Source organism: Lithobates pipiens, unplaced genomic scaffold (assembly GCF_037356315.1).
Source record: "Lithobates pipiens isolate NorthernLeopardFrog02 unplaced genomic scaffold, aLitPip1_a1.2 Scaffold_13, whole genome shotgun sequence".
NCBI lineage: Eukaryota > Metazoa > Chordata > Amphibia > Anura > Ranidae > Lithobates > Lithobates pipiens.
In genome coordinates this window covers 450228264-450250895 of record NW_027507718.1, presented here as the reverse complement: position 1 = coordinate 450250895, position 22632 = coordinate 450228264, and the positions used below count along the sequence as shown (strand labels likewise).

Genomic DNA, 22632 nt, shown 5'->3' with positions numbered 1-22632 from the left:
AGTTTGGAAAGCGTGCTTTTGCTGCTTGTGTTTCTTCTGAAGCCAGTTACTATATACCTCCTGATTAGATACTCCCCGACTAGTTGGCCTTCCACTACATTTGACAAACCATGAAGATGTGATCTCGCTTCCATACATCTAAAACACGGCTTTACTCCTACTTGTATGTGCCTATGAATACCAATTCTTCTTTTAAAAGATAAACTTTGTACTAAAGTTCTGTCTAGTAAACTAGCAGCAGATATGCCCTGTTATCTTCACTACACCTGGGAGTTGCCAAGCTTTGTGGAAATACCAACTTCACTCTGTACTCAACAGGCCCACTGTTGCGCCTCATTGTTGGTTCCTAAAGATTGGTATTTATTTTCGCCAAGAAAGTGGTATATATCACCTTTTTAACTATTCTTTCTGCCTGCAAGGCCTTCTACCCCTACCTTAAAGTGGTTGTAAAGGCTTATTTTTGTACCCTAATGCATTCCCCCAGAGTGAGGAGCCCTGGAAATAACGTTTAGTCTTTGGGGAACATCTGCTAAAACCAAGTCATTGGGGATCAGTAGGGGGAATAAAAAGTGTCCCTTACATTGGTAGCCAGTGGAAAGAGAGCTCCTTAACATTGATGGTCACAATGCCACCCGTAAAGATAGCTAAAAAGATCACCATTGTCCTGTAGTTGCCTCTGCCAAGTGGCACTGGCCCTGGAACTATACAGGCACCATCAAATAAGAAATAAATCAGCCATAGCTCAGGGAACCCCTGGAAACCTCTGGAGGGTTCCACACAACCTAGTTGAGAGTGGCTGATCTAGGGTTATAGCAGCAAAAATCTGGACATCCATTATAACATTATTTTCTTCACAGGAGCTGTTGGACAATGAGGATCATGCTCAGGTGGAGAACTTAAAAAAGACCCTGAAAGCACAACGCCAGAGAAGGAAGAAACCGGTACGTTTTATTGAGGATGATCTGCAGGGGTTCAACTTGCCCCCGGTTCACACTATAATACACATGTAACCATAAGGGAACCACTACATTTCTGTGCAATTCACATGCGATTCAGTGTGGTGCTATTTTGAGTCCAGTGCAGACACCTTTTTAGGAGCAGCACTGCAACCCGTTTGCATGGTTGATGGGTACTATAAGATCCGGTGCAGAGAAACCGCACTGTGTTTGCGATGGTAGTCGTTTTGTATTGGCACCAGCAGTAGATCGCAAACTGTGTGATTGCAATGTGCTGCTGGAAACACAGAGATTGCTGCATTTTTTTTCCCCCATAACTAGAGCTTTCTTTTGGTGGTATTTGATCACCTGTGCGGTTTTTTCTTTTTTTTTGCACTATAAACAAAAAGAGACCCACAATTGAAAAAAAACAAAGACAATATTTTTTACTTTTTGCTATAATAAATATCTGATCAAAAAAAAAAAACACATTTCCTCATCAGCTTAGGCCAATATGTATTCTTCTACATGTTGTTTTGTAAAAGTGAATGGAGGAGGAGACAGGTCGCTGTTCCTAATCACTAGGAACAACAGATCCCCGTTCTGTGTCTCTCTCAGGATCACGAGTGACCAGCGGATATCGAGGCCACCGGCAACACGCATCGGCCCTGGCATCGCACCACATGCGCTTGCCCCCAAGAGCTCTTAAAGCAGCTGATGTACAATGATGGCAATTTGCCCAGGAGAGCCAACTGCCGCAGTACAACTGCAGTGTCTGGTCTTTAAGTGGTTAAGGAACCGGCAGCCGCAACAACCAGTAAACAACATGGTTGTTAAGGAACAGGTGGCCACCGTGTCCATAACAACTGATGAGTCATCAGCTGTCAGCAGGGTTCCCCACCCACGCCCCAAAGCACACCCCCCTCCCCCCAATGCTGAGGGCATATGGCCTGGTATGGATCAGGAGGAGGGATGTGCTTGCTCATGCCCCCCCCCCCTTTCCTGACCTTCCGGCTGCATGCTCAGATAAGGGTCTGGTATGGATTTGAGGGGGGGGGGGGGGCACGCCATTTAAAAAAAAAAAAAAGAATAATTTGCGTGGCAAAGATGGCAGCTTCCCTAGGGGGATTTACTTACACTTTAAGAACGCAGTGGCCACCCACTCCTTAACAACCAGCTATTTACAGTGTTTGTTTGTTAAGGAAGTCAGCTACCACCGGCGGTAAATTACTGCAGGCTTTCACTACTAAACTACAGCTTGTCTTCATAAAATAGTACAAGTGGCATTTTAGTAGCTTTTTTTTTTTTTTGTGCCAATGCCAAAAACTGTTTTGAAAAACGCTGTTCGGTATCTTACTGTGTACTCTGTTAGTCATACTGTCAGTCACCGCTCTCTGCTCTGCCCCTCCAGCACTCACTGGAGCGCCAGACAGTGGAGGGGGCGGGAGCAGCTGGCTCAGGCTCCCAGCAGCGCGCTAAAATACCGCTCAGGCATCTGAGCTGATCCTGACATTATTGTGGGGATCCCTGCAGAGCCTGGACTGGTTCTGTACTGTCAGCCAACAGCGAACTTTAGCCCACTGTCGACTGAATCTGGGTCACAGCATTGTACTTGGTTCTGCAAAAGAGCTTTGGCAATACTTCTTCAAGCAAAAAGTTAGATAATGAAAGCAAATACATAATTAAAAGAGAAGTATGGGGTGTTTTTTTTTTTTTTTTTTTTTGGGCCTATTCATACTTGCCTAGGTGGATGCAGCATCATACTGATGCATCTGTCCCCCTCTGCCTCTTCACTGAGAACCAAGCCACCAAACATCGCTGATCGCTAGGTTCTCTCACCTCCCTGAGCAGAGAGCTGCTGCCTATCAGTCAGCATCTCTCCTGCTCTGCTCCTCCATGGACATTGGAGCGCTGAGCTGTGGAGGGGCAGGGAATTGCGGTCTCGGCGGGGAGCTGAGAGGCTGAGACTGCCATCAGTCCAAGCAGCTGGTGGATCCAGACATCCTTAGTCGGGATGACGTGATGACAGCAGAGTGAGGACTTCAGACCAATCTCCGGTGAAAACGAGTCACAGGAGTGCAAAACGAATTGCACTCCTGTGACCCATAAGGGAAGCCCAGTCTAAAAAGCTCAGGCTGGACTTCTCCTTTTAATTATAATGGCAAAAAAAAACTTTTTTCACTTTGTATATTCATAGCTTTTCACAAATGTCAGTTTACAATAATAATATTTGTGGAATTTTTAATATCAGTCAGTGCAATGATTATCTGGTGCTTTGTGTTACAGCTGGAAGACAATGCTGGAGATGCAGCGGATGGCGGGGAAGATATTGAGAACGTTACACGCGGGCAGCGCAGTGAGTACAGCCCCGAGGTTATGTTCTGGAATGTTTGGCATTCATAAACCATTGAAATTTTGGATGGTGATTTTTGCAAACGTTGAAGCTAGGCAGTCCGAGAGACCTTGTGGAGTGATGGAACTTCAAGCAGAGAGGAATGGGATGCTGGCTTTTGAAGGACATTATTAAACATGTGTTCTGCAATAAAGCAGCATATTTTTTCTTTTATAGGCAGTCTGGAAATGATCAAGATAATATCCAGTGAATGCAAGAGATCCCTTTAATGTCTTCCCTTAAATAATGTATTTTAATTTGGCATGTTGGCTGCAGTTCAACTTTAAGAACGCCTCCACCCAAAGCTTAGTTGGTTTTGGGTGTAGTAGAGTTGGAAATTGACACCTACAGTTATTGCCCATTTATTCCTGTCTGAGATTTGTCATTTCTGGCAATCTCCTCATTATAATGCATACACTCAATGAGCAGATACTAGGCCACCCAAGTGCGTGTTCCATAGGGAGGAAGCCAATTTTATAGGCTGTACTTTTCTTAATAGAGGAGCTCTGTGTGTAAATATCTTGACCAGCTCAGTATAGAAATTCCAACAGTTGTTTTGTCCCTGTCAATAAAGTTCCATAAATGTTGTAGATTTACCTTAAACTATGTAGTGCAAGGGCCTGCCTGATTGAATACATTGAAAGTTGTTTAAACTTGACCTCCATATTATATGGTTTTGGTAAATCTAAAGAAAATTTAACATGTATGGGCATCCTTAGGCTAAGATTACACGGGTGGCAAAGGATCGGTAAAAACAGGTAATTGATCTGTGTTTTTACCACCCCTGACCAGCTACTTACAGATTAGCATGATGCTTACTTGGGTCCATTCACATTGCCGTAATGCCCCATAGTGTGATACATCTTACCCCGTATGGCATGTTTTTAAGTGGCGCCACCTGCCAAACGCACTATTTGAAGACAATGGAATACAGAAAGGAGTTCCAAGATCATTTTAATTGTTAGTAAAAGAGTTCTATAAAACCAACCAATGTGTTTCAGTAGCAACACCTATCCCCCTTCATCAGGGCTCAGCACATCAAAACTTGTGACTTTACAGATCTATATTAGAACCAGTATTGATCTCTCTTCATAGTGGAACAACCTGGCAGCAGCTGCTGAATAGCAATGGAGTCTCTCACTGCTCAGCAGCTGCTGTCAGTTTGAGCCCTAATGAAGGAGGATTGGTGTTGCCCATGTAACGCATTGGCTGTGTGTGTGTGTATATATATATATATATATATATATATATATATATATATATATATATATATATATATATATAATTTACTAACAATTAAAATGATCTTGCACTCTTTATCTGATTTTGGTCCGGCAAGCCTTTCTGTATTTTTATGGTTTAGCGTTCTTGTTGGGTACCCATTGTCTCACCAGAGCTATTGAGCTTGTTTGAAGTTTTCCTTCATATGAATTTACATGCGAGTCTAAAAGTTCCCAGTGCCTCTTTGAGGCTGCTGTTCTGGAGTACATTGAAGACAATGGGACTACGCCACAACCATGTAAGAAACGCTTGGCTCGCTGGTGTGGTGTTTCAGTGTAAAATCTCCTTTGGGACTGAACAAAAACCAGCCATTCAGGCGCCAACTGTGCCACCTCCTGAAAACCTGCAGACCACTACTCAACCACCTTTTGAAAAACAATTCTCTGTGGATTGGTTTTCAGAGGGGTAGTAACTTCCACCACCGATGTAAAAGAGGCCTTAAAGTGAAACTGTCGAGGCTTGCTGCATTTTGGATAAGAAGTACCAGAATCTTTCTGCAAGCCTTTGTATCACTCTTCAGAATCATTCTTGACTGCCCAGGCAGATGACATGGATCCCTGCCCCTGATTTAACGCTATCTACAAAACAATGATAATCCATGTGCAGGCAGAGTCGGCACTCTCATTTTCTTCTGGACAGCATGGAGGAGTGGGGTAGACAGCCAAGACATTCAATTTGACGCCTTTTTTTAGGGCAGTGATGCTCAACCTGTGGCCCTCCAACTGTTGCAGAACTACAAGTCCCATTATGCCTCTGTCTTTAGGAGTCATGCTTGTAACTGTCAGCTGCTTGCAACGCCTCATGGGACTTGTAGATACGCAACAGCTGGATAGCCACAGGTTGAGCAGACATTACCGGTTCTTGGCCAGTGTTTTGTTCACTTTACAACTGCCTCTTGTCCCATACAAGTCTGTAGGAGTTCAAAACAGCTGAAGTAGTTCAAATGCAGGTCATACAAAAAAAATGGCAGCCGCCCCAATAACTAGCCTTTGCAGTAAGGTGTACATAGAAGGGCAATGCGCATCATAAACTAACAAAATTTCCTAGCACTGCATCATTTCCTCATCACCTGTGTGCACACAGTTGCAGGGTGCTTGCATAGTGGCCCTAGTCACTTGAACGAGTAGTGCACCACCTGCCAAAAGCGATGGGTATAATTCCCACGGCAAAGCAAAGCATTGTGCCCGTGCCATGTGTATACCTTGGCCGCTGCCTTTGCAGTTTAAAAGGGATAGTGGTTTGGGGGGGGGGGGCAGTAAAAACGAGTCTCAACCACAGGGTTTCATTGTCTCTCAACTGCTAGTATGGGCAAGACCTTAAAGGTGATTTTTCTCACTGTTGTGTCTCAAGACAGAAAATAAACAAAAATCCCCTCAGTGGGACCCAGACTTTTTATGGGATTTTAACCTTTCCATACTTTATCCAAAACTAAAATCAAATGGTTTTGACTTTATACAGTATGATTTAAAGATTGACTTTGGAAACCTAAAAATTCTCTCTTCCAGTGCACTGTAAGTGTTAACTGCTCCTTTAGTCTTGGGGGTGGTAAAAGCAGTTTTGCTCTCCTGCATTATTTTTGATGACATCAGGACATGTGCTGGAGCAAGGGCAAAAAAGACGCTGTGGGGCCTGGTTTATTAGTATGTAGGAGTGGAGGATCGGGTAAGTAAACCTTTAACTAGTCCCCTAGACCTAATCAAGTAGAGCCCTACTGCAAGTGAGAATTTCCAGGTTTCCCCAGAGTTCAGCTTTAAACTGTTTGTAAAGGTTAGTTTAAAAAAAAAAATACAACAAACATGTTATACTTACCTGCTCTGTGCAAGGGCCCCCGACCCTCCCTCCCTCCCTCCTCCCTCCTCTGAATTGGAGGAGCTCCTGGCTCCTCCCCTTCATCTGGTACCCCCACGGGAAGCCGATTTCTATGGGGACACTTGTGGGGGCTCGCTCCCGAGTCCTGCTGCTGCATCCATTGATTTGCGTTGCAGGATTTGATTGACAACAGCAGGAGCCAATGCCTCCTGCTGCTATCAAGCTGTCCAATGAGGAGAGAGACAGCCGCTGGATCGGATAGGGCTCAGCTAAGAAAAAGGGGGGGGGGGTCTGGGTGGCAGCTGCAGCACAGAAGGTTTTTCAACTTAATGCATAGAATGCATTAAGCTGAAAAACCTTGAGGGTTTACAGTCGCTTTAAGATAAAAGTATCTATGGCAGTTCACATCTAACAAATGTGGTCTGGAGCTGTAAATCTGTGATTTTCCCTTAGCAGTGATTGTGGCTGATTCTGGTGGTCAGCACAGGAATGTTTGTGGGGTATAAACGCCCTCATTTGCTGTGTAAATTGTTTACTGGTGTGTATTGGGCACAGGGCCTTTCCATTTAAAAATATGTACTGCCATATTTTACACTGTAATTGCATTTGGAGGCTTGCCAAACCCAATTTATTTTGTTTGAGGGATAAAATATTACTGTAATACTAATGTAATTCCATGTTATAATTCACTTGTGTTTTAAGTTACTATAAAAAGCAGACTTGACTATGTGTCTATTTCCTGCAAATGTTTTAGGTTTGCCTCCGCTAAATGCTTCTATGACAAAGTCCATTTCTGTCGAGTCTTCTATGAGGGAGCGATTGAGAGAAAAGCTTAAAGCTGGACGGGTTAGTACAATTCCACGTCACTTTCTCTTATGTCTTAAAGGGGTTGTAAACCCTAGGGGTGTTTGTTATTTTTATTTAAAAAAAAAAAAATATGCCTATACTTACCTGCTGCGTGCAATCGTTTTGCACAGAGTAGCCCCGGACTATTTCTTCTGGGGTCCCCCGCTGGCGCTCCTGGCCCTTCCTCTCCATCAGGTGCCCCCACGAAAATCCACTTTCCCTGGGGGCACCCATGTGGGCTTGCTTGTGAGTCCCGCTGCTGCATCCATTGACACAGACGGCGGGACTCGGCCCCGCCCCTCGTCCCCTTGTCACCGGCTTTGATTGACAGCAGTTGGAGCCAATGGCTCCTGCTGTTATCACTCTATCCAATGAGGAGAGAGGCAACGGCTGGAGCCACTGTGCTCATGCACTACGCTGGATCGCATCAAGCTCGGGTAAGAAAAAGGGAGCTGCAGCACAGGTTTTTCATCTGAATGCATTCAGGTGAAAAACCTTGAGGCTTTACAACCACTTTTTTAATTTTAGTTAGCAGTAAAACTACAACATTTTGTGATAATCTGAACCTCCCCTTTATTTTTTTTTTCACCACAGAAACTTTTTATTGAGAAAAGAAAGTTGCATTACAAGTACATCGTTTTTGACATATCATCTGTATATATAGTCACAACAGAGTAACGTAAACAATTAGAGTGACTTGTTAAGACACAAGTCATCATGAGAATTAGGACAGCATGGCTCTGTATATATAACCAGGTACATTTTTGGGCCTATGGCTACTTTATTGATGACCAACATTATGCGCCTTAAAAAAGGGTTCCTAAGTGGGTACAAGTAACGTTGTGTATGATGGCAAGACCCCATAGACCATTATCAGCAGGTCTAACTGCGGTCGTGATTGATAGCTTAGACTTCATGTTCCCAAGCTGGGCGAAATTACAGAGGCTTAAGGTGTGGAACCTAGATAAATTTGGTTGGTCATGTTGCCATAGAGGTATGAAACAGGTAGAAGGGAAAGGGGAGTGAAATAGGAGAGAAAAACAAGGCTTAGAGGGGGAGAAAAGTAGGGGGAGAGAGGAAAGGGGAGAGGTGGGGGGTATAGGATAGCTAGGGTCTCTCCTCATCCCTGGGTCTACAACCCCATCAAACCCGTGGGGGAGACTTTTTAGCGGGTATTTTGGGCTAAAGGAAGCTATGATCGAAGGAAGGATCTATTATATTCAGATTTCTTAAAATGTGTCCAGCAAGACCAGATCATTGTGAATTTCTGGATGTGGTCTTGGGCGATGTGGATCAATTCTTCCATTTCCTCTATTTTGGCCACTCTAGTTAGCCATTCTCTAATGGTTGGGGTATCTGTTGACTCCCAGTGTGTGGGAATGCAGAGTCTGGCCGCATTGACCATGTGCATGGCTAGGGATTTCTGGTAGGTATGTTTGGGTAGGGTTGTATGATGTAGGAGGTATTGATCAGGGTTGAACCTCCACATTTAATGGATATAATAATGTGTACTCTTTTCATGGATTACTTGCTTTTGGATTATTTACTTGTGTTCTCTCCCTGACAGCACAGAATTGTCAGGTTGTAAGGCTGTTTTTTCTGCTGCTTGAGCTCAATGCTAATAACAGATGCTCAAAACTGTCACATAACAATGGTGTTGTCAGGATTACATAAAAGGAAATTTATTTATCATGGGACACAGAGCAGGCTATAAACATAACTATTTGGGTTATGCACCACCTATAGGTGAATAGACACTGGCAGCTCAAACAAACAACAAGCCCTTTCTTATATAACCCCTCCTATACAGGAAGTACTTCAGTTTTTTTTTGCCAGTGTCTGTACGGATTTACTTGAGTTGTTGGCACAGGTCAGGAATCCTGGAGTGTGCTGCTAGAAGAGCCCAGGAAGGGCTGGCGCCACCCAGGTCAACTATTTCTCTTTGGACCCGCCAGTTAATTATTCAAGGTTTGAAAGGGCAAAGTCCCACCCTTTCTGGTAAGAGCGCTCTCCACCAGGTGTGAGGAGAATCTTGGGCTATCCGCCATCAGTGACTCAGGTTTGCAAGACTACTACATGTTTCTGTGATGATGTCCTCATGGGTATTGCTCTGGGATGTCCCAGATAGTTATGTTTATATCCTGCTCTGTGTTCTGTGATGTACAATAAATAAAATTGGATTTTTTTCTACATAGTTGCCTGTAAAATCCGTTTTTTGGAGTACATCACGGGACACAGAGGTCCCTCCCCTCTTTTTGGGAATTTATTGCCTGCTACAAAACTGAGGTACTTCCTGTATAGGAGGGGGTTATATAGAGGAGGGCTTCCTGTTTGATTGATCTGCCAGTGTCCATTCACCTATAGGTAGCAAATAACCCAGATAGTTATGGTTATAGCCTGCTCTGTGTCCCGTGATGTACTCCAAGAAATAGATTTTACAGGTAAGTATGTAGAAAAAAATCAAATTTTTATTGGACAGTTTTATTTTTATTAATTGGCCCAGAAAGTGCGGTGGTTATCATTCCTGAGCTCAGGCTGACTTTTCTCCTGCCTATGTGGAAGTTTTCCTGTGCCTGCAACAAAGTGTATCTGGTACTTTCCCTGTTCCTTTATAGTGTGTAAACTATGGGTTCACATTTGAAAGGCTTTATCGTTCAAATCCCCCACTGAAACTTAAGCCTGGTACTCCTGAAGAACTCGGGAGGTGCTGCTGTACTAACAACCCAATTTTAGTACGGCAATCTCCCCTGGTGAACTATTGTGTTCTTACTGCCCCCCCCTGCTAGAACACATCGGCCAGCGCTCTGAGCCATTGGCTGCGGGTGCCAATTGAAACGATTGGCAGGCCTTTTTCAGTCATTCCTCTTTGACATAAGCTGGACCAGCTGCCATACACACAGACTGAATGTTGGTCAGTTTCTATTGACCCGGCCAATACTACCTGTTATTTGGCCCGTGTGTATGGCCCTTTAAAGAGGAACTTCACCCTGTAAACAGAATGTAAAAGTCAGCAGCTACAAATACTGTAGCTGCTGAGTTTAAAAAAAACACACATTCCCATGTCCAAGGATCCAACGATGTCCTCACCCGACGCCGGCTCTTTGCCGGGCTGCAGGTTCCGGCAACTTAATTGTGGGCAGCTGACTGTGACTCCTTGCGGCTTCACAGCTGGCTACCCACTGCACATGCGCGAGTGTCGCTGCACCTCATGAATAGTCCCGCAGTCTCCTGGGACCTGTGATGTGTCCCAAGAGACTGCGGGGGAAGGGGAGAACCCAAACTTACGTTCTGATCGCCATGACAAATGTCAAAATCAGGTACCCACTCCAACCCCGCCCAAAAAAAAAGACCACGTTCAATTATGAGATGGGAGGGGAGGAGGAGGGGAAAGAAGAACTTCCCCCTTTTGGGTAAAGTTCCGCTTTACCAAGCCCTGTGTTCCTACAAAGGGGATCCAAACCGTTTGTAAGTTCTGTACCTAAAGATATTGGCACTTGCACAGGGTTAGGACTTCCTCCTCGATCCCATATGACTGTGTTCATGCCTGGAAATTGGCTGCTTAGAAAAGGGTACAAAGGAAGGAGGTCACATGCCCCCCTCCCCCGTACCCAGAAGAACCAGATATATTTCTGAGGATCAGGTGAGCACAGCCAAAGTGAATATCAGCAGATGTGGGGGGGGGGGGGACATTATTTTTTAATAGAACTCGTACCTTGCCTTGAATCCACAATGTAACTACTCAAGATAAAAAAAAAAAACAAGTAAAACACACACACTTAATGTCACTTTAATAAGTGTTAGTTAAAAAAAAAAGAGAAAAAGAAAAAAAGTCTTATGGTAGATAAAAAAGTATAATATTTATTTACAAATTTGTCCTGTTTAACACGACACTCACATTTTGGTTCTGGTACAAAGCACTGCAAAGATATTTACAAAAGAAATAAAGGCCATGGTATATATTGCACTCAAATTAAGTAACTTGGTGCCAAGCAGACCCCCTCCACCCTCAAACCCCTGCCCCCCCCCTCCCCAACCATGTGCAGGGACTCTTCTCCCCTGCAGGAGCTGTCAAATTCAAAATCCAACACGGCTGTGCATGGCTCTGCCTGGACTTCAGGAGCCTGGCTGTGTGCTTGTGATCCATTAATTGCAGTTGCAATACTTTGCAAGCTCGTTGGCAAAAAAAAAAAAAGAATTATAAATGCACATTTTTCTTTTCGGCAAATATACAGTGCATTTACTTATTTTATTTTTTCCAAAAGGTGGCCTTAGCCTTTAAGCAACAGTATTAAAAAAACAAAACAAAAAACAATAATAAAAAAAAAAAAGTTTAAGTATTAATGGTTTGAAAAATAGAAATAAAAAACAAAAAAACAAAAGAAGAATGAAAAAATAGTAACAGAAGTGTACTGTAGATCTCACTTTGTTTCTCTCTGTTTTGCCTCTGAACAGTGTTTATAAATACTGTGTCAGAAGGTCTGTTTTTGACTGTGTCTGTCTGCACAACAACTCTGGGCTGTCTGTGTAACAGCCTGGAATTGCAGATAAATGTGAGGGGAATGGGGGAAACAGTTGCAAAAAGCCTGGGTGTTCTGATCATAAAATGCTTCTTGGCGTGTGTAGCAGGTTCAGTGTTCACATTTGGTTTACCTGATCACTTTCATTACACATCTAAAAAAAAATATATATATATATATATATATATTGGGGGTGGGTCAGCTCGACCTTTGACCTCTGGGGGACACGCCTGCTGCCCTTTGGGGGGAGGTCCCTATTCCAATCCCTGAGTTCTAACCTTGTTCTTCTAGGGGAACCCTAACCCTTTTTTTTTTTTCTGACTTTCCAAATGCATGTACCAATGTTTAATCGCGCTCACTATAATAATTACCACCTTCAGAAGTTGATGTGTTCTCGGCTCGCTTCATAATGTTTGTTTTACATCGCAGTCCAAAGCTGAAAGTATCCTCCAGCAGGAGTCTCCAATTGTTTCACCACGAACCTTCACCAGATCGAAAACAGCAGATACAGTTACAAAATTCGATGAAGAGGTAAGTACTTACAGACCAGCTATAGTTTTCATTGTCCTCACTGTCATGCCATGGGGAGTTATCAATAGGGGTCCATGCACTGCTGTTCTGTGCCTTACACTTGGCTTGTTTCAAAGTTCTCCAGACTGAAAATGCTGCTTTTCAAAGGTCTCTGCTTTACTACTTCATCCAGAATGCAGACACTCTAAGATAGGATCATAAGATGAAATAAAGGGGAAAAAAAAGCCTTAGAAAAAAAAAAAAAAAAAAAACTGATACAGCGACCTCATCTAAGGATTTGTAAGCTACAGTATATTGAATTTAATTTTTTTTTTTTTAATTTAAGACCTGTTCGCATTAACCTGTACTCACAGATGCATGCTTGCTGTTATACATTGTGTAGTGGTGGTGCGATGCATTCTAACAACTTTTATATGTCACAAAATAACACATACAGTGCCTTGAAAAAGTATTCATACCCCTTGAAATATTCCACATTTTGTCATGTTACAACCAAAAGTGTATAAAATGTATTTATTAGGATTTTATGTGATAGACCAATACAAAGCAGCACATAATTGTTAAGTGGAAGGAAAATGATAAATGGCTTTCAACATTTTTTACAAATAAATATCTGAAAAGTGTGGCGTGCATTTGTATTCAGCCCCCTTTACTCTGATACCCCTAACTAAAATCTAATGGAACCAATTGCCTTCAGAAGTCACCTAATTAGTAAATAGAGTCCATCTGTATGTCATTTAATCTCAGTGTACATACAACTCTTTTGTGAAGCCCTCTGAGGTTTGTTAGGTTTGTTAGAGAACAAACAGCATTATGAAGGCCAAGCAACACACCAGACAGGTGAGGGATAAAGCTGTGAAGAAGTTTTAAATCAGGGTTGGGTTATAAAAAAATAAAATAAAAAAATACCCCAAGCTTTGAACATCTCACGGAGCACTGTTCAATCCATTATCTGAAAATGGAAAGAGTATTGCACAACTGCAACCCTATCAAGACATGGTCATCCACCTAAACTGACAGGCCGGGCAAAGAGAGCATTAATCAGAGAAGCAACCAAGAGGCCTATGGTAACTCTGGAGAAGCTGCAGAGACCCACAGCTCAGGTGGGAGAATCTGTCCACAAGACAACTAGAAGTCGTGCTCTCCACAAATCTGGCCTTTATGGAAGAGTGGCAAGAGAAAGTCGTTGAACGAAAGCCATAAGAAGTCTAGTTTGCAGTTTGTGGGAAGCCATGTGGAGGACACGGCAAACATGTGGAAGAAGTTGCTCTGGTCAGATGAGACCAAAATTTTACTTTTTGGCCTACAAGCAAAACACTATGGGTGGCAGAAAACTAACACTGCACATCACCCTGAACATACCATACCAGAAACATGGTGGTGGCAGCATCATGTTGTGGGGATGGTTTTTCTTCAGCAGGAACAGAGAAGCTGTCAGAGTTGATAGGAAGATGGATGGAGCCAAATACAGGGCAATCTTAGAAGAAAACCTGCAAAAGACTTGAGACTGGGGCAGAAGTTCACCTTCCAGCAGGACAACAACCCTAAACCTACAGACAGAGCTACAATGGAATGGTTTATATCAAAGCATATTCATGTGTTTTGAATGGCCCAGTCACAGTCCAGACCTAAATCCAATTGAGACTCTGTGGCAAGACTTGGAAATTGCTGTTCAGACTTTCTGCATCCAATCTGACAGAACTTGAGCTATTTTGCAAAAAAAAAAAAAATGGGCAAAAATGTCCCTCTCTAGATATGCAAAGCTGGTAGAGACATCCCCAAAAAGTCTTACAGCTGTAATTGCAGTGAAAGGAGGTTCTACAAAGTACTGACTCGGGGGGGCTGAACACAAATGCACGCCACACTTTTTTCAGATTTGTTTTTTGTAAAAAATGTTTAAAACCAATTATTTTCCTTCCACTTCACAATTATGTGCCACTTTGTGCTGGTCTATCACATAAAACTCCAGTAAAATAAATTTACGTTTTTGGTTGTAACATGACAAAATGTGGAAAATCTCAAGGGGTATGAATACTTTTTCAAGGCACTGTATGCTGTATTTTTTGCAGCACACACCTTTTGTTTTGAGCCTGCATTGATCTATGCAGATTAAAACCATTCAATAGACATGGTGTGAACAAGTAAGAAAAAGCGATCCCCAACTGCACACTTTATGGCTCCTCGTACCTGTATCAGTTCTATAGAATCCTTTTGTTTTGTTTTTTTGGCCATTCCATGTCCTTTCTCAAACTGACTAAAAGATGGGAGTATATGCATTCATTATCACCAACTTATTATTCTCCGTGTTGTACTATAAAAAATAAAACAAACAGTAGCATCTGAAAGTGAAGTTTTCCTTTAAAGCTAAACTACAGGCAAACTGCCCAGATACATTGCATACACAAGAACAGTTTTATCTGCCACCTGGTCCTAAGGTTTCTGTCCATCCAGTCTTGAGATTTACATCGCTCTACCACACTGTCCTGGAAAAAGGAAGGACTTGATCTTTCTCTTCTAAAGCTTCACTTTCACATATAGATCTTCATCTGGTCCTGATATGGGCAACAAAAAGGGAAGCAGCACAACGATGAGCTCACCTCTCTATCGCTCCGCTACCTCCTCGTATCATCATGCTTCTAGCATTGCAATGCACTTGATTAGCTGATTGTGCCACTTCTCTCTCCCTCTTTCAGAGTTCTGCGGGAGCAGTATGGGAAGTACAAATCAAATTCAGGATATATTGATGTTTACATAGCTGCATTTCTTTATGTCCTTTTATATCTGCCTGGTTTCAGCTTTCCCTTTCACACGACAAGCCGGCTCGTATCCGCCTGTCCGTGGGGATGTGTCTGCTGATACTCGCCTGCCATCCGATCCGCTAAAATCAGACATGTAGCAATACATTCAGCCATCAGTCTGGCGGATCGGATGAGATGAGATCCTATGTGGTCCGATCTCCCCATAGGTATCAGCGGGGCTCTGACAGGTCCCTTCCCACTCAGTGAGCAGAGACGGACCTGTCATCCGCTGGCTCAGCAGAGATCAATGGAGCGATCTCCGGCTGAGCTGGCAGACTCCGCTAAACAGATCTGTCCCGTGCGGAAGGGGCCTCCACAAACAGTTGAATAGCCACACCTTACCTTCTGATGATTTAGTCCTGGTCGATCAACTAAGTTTGATGGAATCAAAACTGAGTTGATCAAGCAAGACAGAAAATGATTGACCGTTTTGCATCAGTTGACAGCACTGAGATGCTTTGTTCATGAAAACGATCCTAATTTGATCAATCGGGTTATGAGATTAAATGGTGGAAACAGAGATGCGATCAATAACTTACAAAGATATCTTAGCTGTCGATTGAAACCCACTTCTCTGTGTGTGTGGCATATTGATCAAATGTGTTATTGATTTTATTTTTATTTTCCTTTCTGGAGAAATTAATGGAAAAAGAAATCGTTTGTTTATTGAATTGCATAAGGTTACCATGAAGGTTGCATATGAAAGATAAGCTTGTTGGTATAATATTTAAATGGTCTTTGGTGTGTGTGTGTTCTTGCCCTAGAACGTATACAAGTGACCGTTTGAGCGAAATTAGGTCCAATTCAAAATTGAAAATGGCACCGTGTGCGATTACTGTCGGGAGCCGCAGTGAGGTTACACCTATTAGCTGGGGGAGGAAGCCACATTTAAAGCAATAGGAGGTTGACAGCTCATGGAGCAATAACTTGTGAATGATTGGCCCTGGACTACAGACAGACTGCGCCCAGGGCCAATCATTTCCAGGTAATCCATGCTGGAGCAATTACATGCGAGCGGCTGCAAATAGCTGCAGGAGCTGTCAGTCTCCCATTGCATTCAATGGGGCTTTGTCCAGCAGCTAATCACTGGGAACCCCCACCAGGATTCCTACATGGATTTGCATACAGCCCTGTTTGCAAGTGTGAATGGGGCCTTGGACTATAAATTCCTATTGAGCAGGAACTAATGTGAAAGATATTCCATGAAGCACCATGTCAGAGCTATAGAAATTAAAATTTCAATATATGCTTATATACATACTGGCCGGTTTTCCTATCTTGTGTTCCATAGCAAGACGTTGAAGCGCAGCTGCAGTCCAGAGTAAGGTTCCGTGATGCCATCAGGACAGTTCAGGAATCTCATGTAAGCCCATCTCTTCCATTTTGTGTTCCAAATATGTTCCATCGTAAATAATGTTTACTGTTTTCATGAGAAATTTATTATCTATCTGTGCAATGGAATTTTATCCAAAGTGTAGTAACTATGAAAGTGCAAAGAGCAGATAAAAAAACTAAAATAATTTGAATCGCATCTAGTTGTCTTGGTGTGCACTGGTGACATAGGGGGAGATTTACTAAAACCGGAGCAAACAGAATCTGGGGCAACTGTGCATAGTAACCAGTAATCGGCTTTTAGATTTTATTGTGAAAGCTTAACTAGATGCCCCGACCACCCCACGTACATTTACTGCGGCATGGAGGCCGCTCTGGGCAGGATCGTGTACCTGTAGAGCAGCACAGTGGTGTAGTGGTTAGCACTCTCACCTAGAGGCAATAGGGTCGCTGGTTCAAATCTCGACAACGACACCATCTGCCTGGAGTTTGCGTGTTCTCCCTGTACCTGTGTGGGTTTCCTCCGGGTACTCTAGTTTCCACCCACAATCCAAAGACATGCTGGTAGGTCAATCAGATCCTGTCTATAAATTAGCCCTAGTATGTGTATATGTTTGTAAGCGTGTCGGGAACCCTTCGAGGTAAAGGACCGCGCTAAATCAATGTTTTTCGTCAAAGCTTAATTGAACAAGCTGAAGTTAGAAGCTGATTGTCTACCATGCACAGCTGCACCGGGTTTAGCACTCTCCAGTTTTAGTAAATTCCCCCCAATTGTTTCTATATGTTTGAACAATGACATGGACAGTCAGCAGTTAGCCAGTATATAAAGCAATTTAGTTAGAAATATAATTTTGATTATATTCACTCTTAAACTTCAGCTTTAAATTACATCTGTCAGCCCCCTAAGTGATCGTTGCTCAGCCGTCCAGCTATCTCATGTGTCAATAGGAACTTGCTGGAGGTTGTGGGGGCAGTGATAAACGCTGCCACTTGATTTTGCAGCTTGGGATTTAGGGTTGGCAGACTGCAGAACAGAGCAGAAAAAGCAAACCACAGACACCATTAAGTTGCCTTCTTTACAGTGCTGGATGTTGTTCTATAATCCTAGGATATTAAAGCAAACATGTCTGCTCTCCTTACCTGGCAAATCATTTCCAGGTTCTTAGAACAGCTCAGATTACTTTCAGAGTACCCTGGAATTCCCAGAATGTACTAATATGCAGATTGTGACTACCGATGGCAGAACCCCTGGTCCTCTCCCTCCTCAAACTGCTCCACCCCGCCTCAAAGCACACACATGTCAACTTTCTTATTGGCCACTGAGGCTTCTCTGGAGTACCCAAATGTCAGTTTTCCATGTAAGGAGAGACCATGGATTCAGCTTATGTAAAGTAGATTATGTAATATTAGCCTAGAGCTTTCTGTATGGCCCCACAGGTCATAAGTAGTCAAAAAAAAGCTAAGTTTTGAGTAAGCCAAAGAGATTGAAGGTTATGTAAAGCAAACTGTTTTGGTCTTTTTCAGGTCCCCGATGGAGCTCCCACTGCAGATAACTCATACAATTTCTTCACGTTTAATTTTGATCCTGATCCAGAAACGGACGAAGAAAAGGACCAGGAAAAGGTGGAGACTCAAAAGGATGATGCGGGCGAGTCTAGCTCAAGAGTGGAAGAAGAGGAGGCAGAGGAAGGAGAAGAAGGAATGGTATAACATAACTGTCAAAGTCGTCTAATATGAATAAAAAGGTCCTGACAGTTAGAGATAGGGAATGCTGGGCATCCTCAAGGGTTGGGAGACAGGTCAGCTGAAAGTTTTATTGAGTAATATGTAAACCATGCCCATATATAGTTAAATTATACTATATACCTTCAAGAGTAAACAAAGATGGAATACATACACTATTGGGACACCCTTAGTTTACGCACACATGAACTTTAATGGCATCCCAGTTTTAGTCCGTAGGGTTCAATATTGTGTTGGCTCTCCCCCCATTGCAACTATAACAGCTTTAACTCTTCTGGGAAGGCTGTCCACAAGGTTTAGGAGTGTCTTTTGGGAATGTTTGACCGTTCTTCCATTTGTTCAGGTATTGATGTTGGATAAGAAAGCCTGGCTCACAGTCTCTGCTTTAGTTCATCACAAAAGTGTTCTGTTGGGTTGAAGTCAGGACTCTGGGCAGGCCAGTCAAGATCCTCCACCTCAAACTTGCTCATCCACACTAAGTTGCCAAAAGTATTGGGCCACCCCTCCAAATCATTTGGTAGAGGGGCGATTATGGTGTGGGGTTGACTTTCAGGGCTTGGGCTTGGCCCCTTAGTTCCAGTGAAGGAAACTCTTAAGGCGTCAGCATACCAAGACATTTTTTATATAATTTGCTGATCCCAGCTTTGTGGGAACAGTTTGGGGATGGCCCCTTCCTGTTCCAACATGACTGCACACCAGAGAGCAAAGCAAGGTCCATAATGACATGGATGAGTGAGTTTGAGGTGGAGGAACTTGACTGGCCTGCACAGAGTCAATGCGATTAGGACACCCTTGGAATGAACTCGAGCGGAGACTGCGAGCCAGGCCTTCTCATCCAATATCAGTGCCTGACCTCACAAATGCGCTTCTGGAAGAATGGTCAAACATTCCCATAGACACACTCCTAAACTTTGTGAATAGCCTTCCCAGAAGAGTTGAAGCTGTTATAGCTACAAAGGGTGGGCCAACTGAAATTGAGCCCTACGGACTAAGACTGGGATGCTATTAAAATTCATGTGTGTGTAAAGGCAGGTGTCACAATACTTTTGGCAATATAGTGTATATCACAGTATGATTAAATAACAAAGGGCTTAATCATTGGTAGTGCTGTGAAACAATATTATTAAATAACCTAACTTTTGAATAAAATAAATGACTTTAAAAGTGAACAAACGTCCTTGAGCACACTAACGCTGCATAGACACGGTCAGATTTTCCGCCGGAAAATGTTTGATGGGAGCCTTTTGTCGAAAAATTCTGACCGTGTGTAAGGTCCATCGGACATTTTCCATCGGAATTTCCGACACACAAAATTTGAGATCTGGATCTCAAATTTTCCGATAGCAAAATCGGTCGTCAGAAATTCCGATCGTGTGTACACAATTCCGAAGCACGAAGTTCCACGCATGCTCGGAATCGAGCAGAAGAGCCGCATTGGCTATTGAACTTCAATTTTCTCAGCTCATCGTACGTCACCATGTTATTGACGTTCGGAATTTCCAACAACATTGTGTTGGAACAGCATCTAAGCAGTCTGATTCCACATCTACTGTTCTCTCTTCATCACCTCTCCACTCACAATAGACCAGTAATCATGTAGAGAAAAAAAAAACCCTCCAATAGTGCAGTAAAACCAAAACTAAAATTTTATTTCGCAATAATAAAGCTCACCATAATACTGCTTGCATTGTAGCATGCACTATAAATCAAATAAACCATAAATGATAGTCAGTCATATAGAAGCTGCAAGTGACAGTCGCTTAGATTTCACCACCATGCTCGGCCGAGGATCTGACGACACTTCCAGTTACAGCACTTCAGCCTACGTCACTTACTGCTCACCCCCAACAGCATCCCGACATTCTTCATCTTTACCGACTTTTTCAAGGGATCTCTTGAAAGTAATGTTGTACATAATATTATTTTGTACAACAGCGTGCCTGTTCTCTTACTAGTCTTTGGAAGACTATCTTACTACACTGAAATAATTTTCTTGTTGTTCTATATGTGCAACAATGTACTGAAAAAAATCTGCATGTTATTATTATACCATAAGATTTTGAAAACGTAAACTCTGGCCTGTATCTCGGGCAGATATTTGTAATCCTAACAGAAGGAGTTGCGACTTCAAACATAATGCATAGGAGAATGTCAAAGCCTAGGGCAGTGATGGCCAACTTTGGCACCCCAGGTGATTTGGCACTCCGTTTCCCATGATGCTTATGCACTCTGCAGTGAAGTTGAGCATTATGGGAAATGTAGTTCCAAAGCTTCTGGGGTGCCAAGGTTCAACATCATTGGCCTAGGGTGTGCAAAAAGGTTATGAAAATAATTTTCTTTACTGGTTTATATATTTTATTCTATAATACGACTTAAAAAAAAGGAGCAGTAGTTGATTAAGATTCATCAGCCCCTAAATCTGTAGTGGCCACGTGCTGGGCCAAGCACTTCAGAACCCCTTCGCTTCCAATAAAATCCGCTTTAAGCTTGCCAATCTGTCAGTAATTCCAGGATTGTCACCTTTAATTACATATGAAATAAAACAGTTGGATTAACTATATAATGACAGATTGCCAGCTTAATCCAGCATGATCACAGTGCTCTTTGCGCCACTTTGCTACTTTTGTAGTCCTTGTCTACGAAAAGGTTTGTTACTGTGGAGTCAGTCTTACCATCCACAACCAGTATAGTCTTTACTGTTTTACAATACAGTTAAAGCAGATCTAAAGGCAAAACTTTTTATTTTTTATTTCATAGAGTAAGGGAAGGTTAAACCCAAATGTCAGTTTTTTTTTCGCCATCTGTGTCCCATTGGGGAGATTTCCCTTCACTTCCTATCCGAAAGCTAAAACAGGAAGTGAGAGAGAAATCCCCCCCAAATGAGAGCATTCCTGGGGATAAAAACCTCCCAGAGGTCCAATAAGTTTTCAATCGCTGTCTGTCCTTGTGATTTTCTGCTTCAGGAACAGGATGTGAGGTAAAATATTGCCAACGGGGATACAGGCATCAGTAAAAACCCAACAGATCCAAATGTAAAAGCCAGACTTCTGCACACGAATTATAAATAATAACATGTAGAGAAAGTTCAGGGGCGTGTGAAAGAGTCACTGAGCGAAAGTCACAAGACGGTAAGAAGGCCATTTAATTCTAACGGCACGTACATACAATTGTTCTCATTGCTACTAATGCACGCAAGGGCGACTGGATGATTTTATTACTTTATTAATTATATTGCAGCTGCTATTCCTATGCTCATCAATGTCATTAAATTAGAAGACGGTGCTGATATTGTACTGAATTAGTGACATTGTTCCAGGGAGAAGACAAGTCCTTGGTTCCAGAGGATGATCTGTTTCTTATAGAGCAGACGGCGCGTGACTTCATAGAGATTACTGCAGCTGAATATGAAGGTTATCACAACCGGCTACAGAAAGAAAAAGACCTCCTGTTTATACCCAGCCTGCGACAAGGTAATTGTTACACCTTAGCACATCAGGTTATGTGTGGCATGTCATTGACTCTGAGGCAAAATATATATGCTTAGAGAGGAAGGCCACTGTAGCCCACATTTGGGGATCCAAAATGAGTATACTGTTCTTGTCCTACATATAAAGTGTTTTGCAGAAGTGACAAACATCTGGCTTAGTCAGATTTGGCTGATGAGAAAGTCTACTTAACCAGCCGTCGGGCACCATGTTGGCTTGTGATCAGCCAAACAATTTCAGGACCTTACCAGAAGTCAGATAAGGAGCATAAAGGCAAACTGAAGAAGTGCACATGGCAGGCTGACAACGCTGCTACTAATTACAATAGCGGCTTAGCAATGTCAATCTGTAACAGAAAGTTCTGTTACTGGCAGGATCTCCAGGTCAGAAACTCACAGCAGATTCACACAAAACAGTTTGCTTAATGCGTTACCAATGCTGGGAGCTGGCCTTTAGTCAGTCATGGCATCCGAAGCCTAGTGCAGGGGTATCCAAACTTTTTTCAAAGAGGGCCAGATTTCATGAAGTGAACATGCGTGAGGGCCGACCATTTTGCCTGACATTTTTTGGACCATCAAAATTAAATGCAAATTAAATATTTTATACAAAGTTTATTTCAAACGGCATTCTCTCTCTCTCTCTCTCTCTCTCTCTCTCTCTCTCTCTCTCTCTCTCTCTCTCTCTCTCTCTCTCTCTCTCTCTCTCTCTCTCTCTCTTCTCTCTTCTCTCTTCTCTCTTCTCTCTTCTCTCTTCTCTCTTCTCTCTTCTCTCTTCTCTCTTCTCTCTTCTCTCTTCTCTCTTCTCTCTTCTCTCTTCTCTCTTCTCTCTTCTCTCTTCTCTCTTCTCTCTTCTCTCTTCTCTCTTCTCTCTTCTCTCTTCTCTCTTCTCTCTTCTCTCTTCTCTCTCTCTCTCTCTCTCTCTCTCTCTCTCTCTCTCTCTCTCTCTCTCTCTCTCTCTCTCTCT

General features: G+C 42.8%; 1 protein-coding gene across 2 annotated transcripts in view; it reads left to right on the top strand.

Moving 5' to 3' along the window:
- CC2D2A (coiled-coil and C2 domain containing 2A) overlaps positions 1-22632 on the top strand; it is a 160993-nt gene that overhangs the window by 6122 nt on the left and 132239 nt on the right. For both annotated transcript variants that reach the window (XM_077477759.1, XM_077477758.1), the window contains exons 2-8: positions 858-941; positions 3222-3291; positions 7172-7263; positions 12210-12311; positions 16401-16472; positions 17966-18145; positions 21501-21654. In XM_077477759.1, coding sequence (XP_077333885.1) covers positions 858-941; positions 3222-3291; positions 7172-7263; positions 12210-12311; positions 16401-16472; positions 17966-18145; positions 21501-21654 — 754 coding nt within the window. The remainder of the gene's footprint in view (positions 1-857; positions 942-3221; positions 3292-7171; positions 7264-12209; positions 12312-16400; positions 16473-17965; positions 18146-21500; positions 21655-22632) is intronic.